Genomic DNA, 3,434 nt, shown 5'->3' on the forward strand with positions numbered 1-3,434 from the left:
AAATTCAAAAAGCTGTTTTGTTAGGAACATGTCATATTGTTCGTAAGTTTCTTGAACAGTCTGATCATGTTAGTCAGATTAGATTAGCACCAGTAGGTCAGAGTAGTGTAGGTCACTTTCCAAGTGATGCGCGGATAAATGGTCGGTAGTTACGCTAGACTTTTGGGGATGGGGTGAGATTAGAGAATAATAGCTGACTAATTTGTATGCTGTAATTCTAGAATCTCGAAAGTTGTTCTGTTAATCTAATCAATGCATATCATTACTTGGTCTTAGTACCCGTAATGATAGAAGTCTTGCCTGAATGCCGGTCATTTCCGGGTCAGTGGTGGGTCTTAAAATACCTACCTTATCTACCCTTGTTGTTAAAGTGTAATTTTCTCTCTCTTGCAGTTAAAATGTTGCTTAGCTTTTTATTTTGAATAGAACAAAACACTTTTTAACATCTGCTATAGAAAAAAGATATTTATTTGAATCTATTTATTACTAATATCTCTTTAATACGGGAACTATTATAAAAACAAACTGAAGTTAAAAACCTCTTGCTAAAATTTGGATGAGGACTAGGGACTTTATATCTTTCCCACACAACTTTAAAATCATACTCACTACATTTCAGAGTGTAGTGGAAACTCCTAATCCGACTTTTGTATTTTACCTGAATTCAATGACATGAAAAATTATAGCATGTATTTTAGGGGAGGCGTTCTATGATTTTCTCATAGTTGGCCAGAATTTCGTTACCAAAGAAAAATGGCACAACTTATTCCATACTTGATAAGCATTTTGCATACTTAATGCAACCAGTGCCAAGAGGACATACTGAATATAGGTCATCAACTTTGGATAATAGGAGACAACATGCATTTCCATAATAGTAGCATAATTTCACAAAATTTGACTTTTGTTAAAATGATAAAAATATTTTCAAATTTGTTTTTTTTTTATGAATGAAACAAAAACTAGTCGACGCACTGATTTGAAATTTAATATTTAAACGAATCGATCGAAATTAAAATTAAAAAAAAAAATCTGCACAATTTCCTTTCACCAAAAGATAATTTTGAGGAACCATGATATCATAGTTGTGAAGAACGACTTATTTTTTGAAATTTCAAAGCAGTTCCTTGACACCAGAATTGTTTATGAATATCTGTCAAAAAATTACCTCACCAAATTCGACATTACAATTAATATATACAAAAGAAAAATTATGTATATGTTAACATTAGATTAGTAGATAATAACAATAATTTGTGTAGAAACGGCACCACAACTCACACAGTAAATACGTTACTTTCAGTTCCACGCAAATTTCTAGTGTGATATAAAGAATGAATGTTAATTTCTCTTTAAAGATATTCTACGTTAAAACCCAATGACAAAAATTCTTTCCATTTTTGTACTTATACGACATTAGAAAAAAAATACTGACTATGCAGTGCTGAACCATGACATCAGTAATATAGACTAAGAGACTTTGCTAAGTTCGGTGTCTGTAAATGATAACTGGATCATATTTAAAGAGCACTTAGTGCAGTTAGTTGACAAAAATACTGTTAAACAAACTCTGACTCGTTCAACGAAAAAACCGTGGATTAGTAAAAAATTACTCCAAAAAAGAGCATTGTGGAAACGATTCAAGAATAGCCGATCTGACACTGACTATGGACTCATTGGGCTTATTCAAACCGTCTATCTGTAGAAATAAAAGCGGCTAAGAAAACTTATGAACTCCGTGTAGCAAATTCCAAAGATCCAAAGATATTCTACAAATATATTCGTAACAGGTTCACCGGACCTGTTAGAAATCCACAACTTCGTAACGAGAATGGCGTTATAGTAACTGATGACGAAATCATTGACAACTTATTTACTGAGACTCTTGCGCAATCTTGTCCTAGAGAGACAGTAACAAACACAACACCTCTGGTATTCAGACCGAAGATCAATTTTGTCTTTAGCGATATAGGATTCCCGGACGAATTAATTAAAATCAAGTTGAGTAAATTTAAATCAACCACCTCACCTGGACCAGACGGGATTACTCCGACAGTGCTTAAAACATGTGCTGAGACCGTGTGCACACCTTTGAAGATTTTAATGACACAATCTTTTCAAAACAGTCAATTTCCTGAAGATTGGAAATTGGCCATTGTAAAGTCGATCTTTAAAAAAGGCGATAAATTTCAATCTGTGAACTACAGACCAATTAGTATCTCGGTGGTCATAGCCAAAATCATGGAATCTATTATTTCCGATGAGATAAGAAAGTTTATGCTTGCGAACAACGTCCTTTTCGCCGAACAACACGGATTTGTCCCAAAAAAGTTTGTGTCCACTAATCTTCTTTGTGCCGTATCAGATTGAACAAAAAATTTCGACCATGTTGTTACTACAGACGTTGTGTATATTGATTTTTGTAAAGCTTTTGACAAAGTTCCAATAACATTTCTTCTGTTAAAACTTTGACATTATGGCATTACAGGACTGTTACTAGAATGGATTAAAGGATTCTTAACTAATCGAAGTTTCAGAGTTAAAGTCGATGCATCACTGAGTGATCTGACCGCTGTGGGAAGTGGAGTGCCGCAGGGTTCGATGCTGGGTCCGCTGCTCTTTATAAGGTATATTCCGGATTTAAAATCAGAAATCCAGTCAAGGTGTTTGTTCTACGCTGATGACTTAAAAACTTACAATGACAGTCCCACGAATTGCAGTATTTTGAGTAAATATTTTTAATAGTTAATCAGTGGTTCAAGAAGTGGCTCCTCCCAATAAATAAGCAGAAATGATCAGTGCTACATATGGGACCGAATAACAGCAAATATGTTTACTCAATGGATGGAGTAGTATTAATCAGTACTAATAATTCCCAATTGGATCTAGGTGTAATAGTAAACTCAGAATTGACATGGAGTGACCACATTGTGAGTGTCATTAAAAAAGCAAATTCCCTTGGGGATTTACTACAAAGATGTTTTATAAAACCAAGTGTAAGCACTACGTTAAAGTAGTATACAAATTTTGTAAGACCAGTACTGTTTGGAGTTAGTACAACAAAGAATGACTCGTCTTTCCTATGGTAATGATTCTTTCCCACCGTTTTATTCTGAGCGTCTTATCATAATGTCGCTACCCACATTGAAGGACAGAAGAATTCGAGGGGATGTAATTTTCACCTTCAAATCATTGAGGCTCGAGAATCCATTGATGCAGAATTTATTTACCTTATGTCCATACTCCAGAACTAGAGGTCATTGCTTCAAACTGAAAAAAGAGAACATTCGCAGGACTGTAAGACAACATTTCGTAACAAACGGAGTATTTGACACTTGGAGCAAGCTGCCGGAGGAAGTCGTCCTAATGTTAATATTTTTAAATCTAGATTTGACAGTTTATAGATTGTTAACATATTGTTTGTAATTGTACAG

The 3,434-nt window shown here is 34.4% G+C and overlaps 1 protein-coding gene across 1 annotated transcript; it reads left to right on the plus strand.

Moving 5' to 3' along the window:
- Positions 1-284: 284 nt before the first annotated feature.
- Positions 285-2,742, plus strand: LOC135136044 (uncharacterized). The gene is made up of 3 exons (XM_064065172.1): positions 285-321; positions 1,706-2,330; positions 2,538-2,742. Exons 1-3 carry the CDS (start codon positions 285-287, stop codon positions 2,740-2,742), a joined length of 867 nt encoding a protein of 288 aa, XP_063921242.1.
- Positions 2,743-3,434: the final 692 nt, after the last annotated feature.

Source organism: Zophobas morio, unplaced genomic scaffold, assembly GCF_036711695.1.
Source record: "Zophobas morio isolate AGI-343-1 ecotype UQ-CSIRO unplaced genomic scaffold, CSIRO_AGI_Zmor_V1 ptg000026l, whole genome shotgun sequence".
Taxonomy (NCBI): domain Eukaryota; kingdom Metazoa; phylum Arthropoda; class Insecta; order Coleoptera; family Tenebrionidae; genus Zophobas; species Zophobas morio.

Excerpts from the sequence above, each read along its gene's own strand:
- LOC135136044 (XM_064065172.1), top strand. The coding sequence starts at position 285 with ATGATAGAAGTCTTGCCTGAATGCCGGTCATTTCCGG. Across the intron at positions 322-1,705 it reads TGAATGCCGGTCATTTCCGG|AAATAAAAGCGGCTAAGAAA; the intron begins GTCAGTGGTGGG and ends GTCTATCTGTAG. Across the intron at positions 2,331-2,537 it reads CACGGATTTGTCCCAAAAAA|AGTTAAAGTCGATGCATCAC; the intron begins GTTTGTGTCCAC and ends TCGAAGTTTCAG.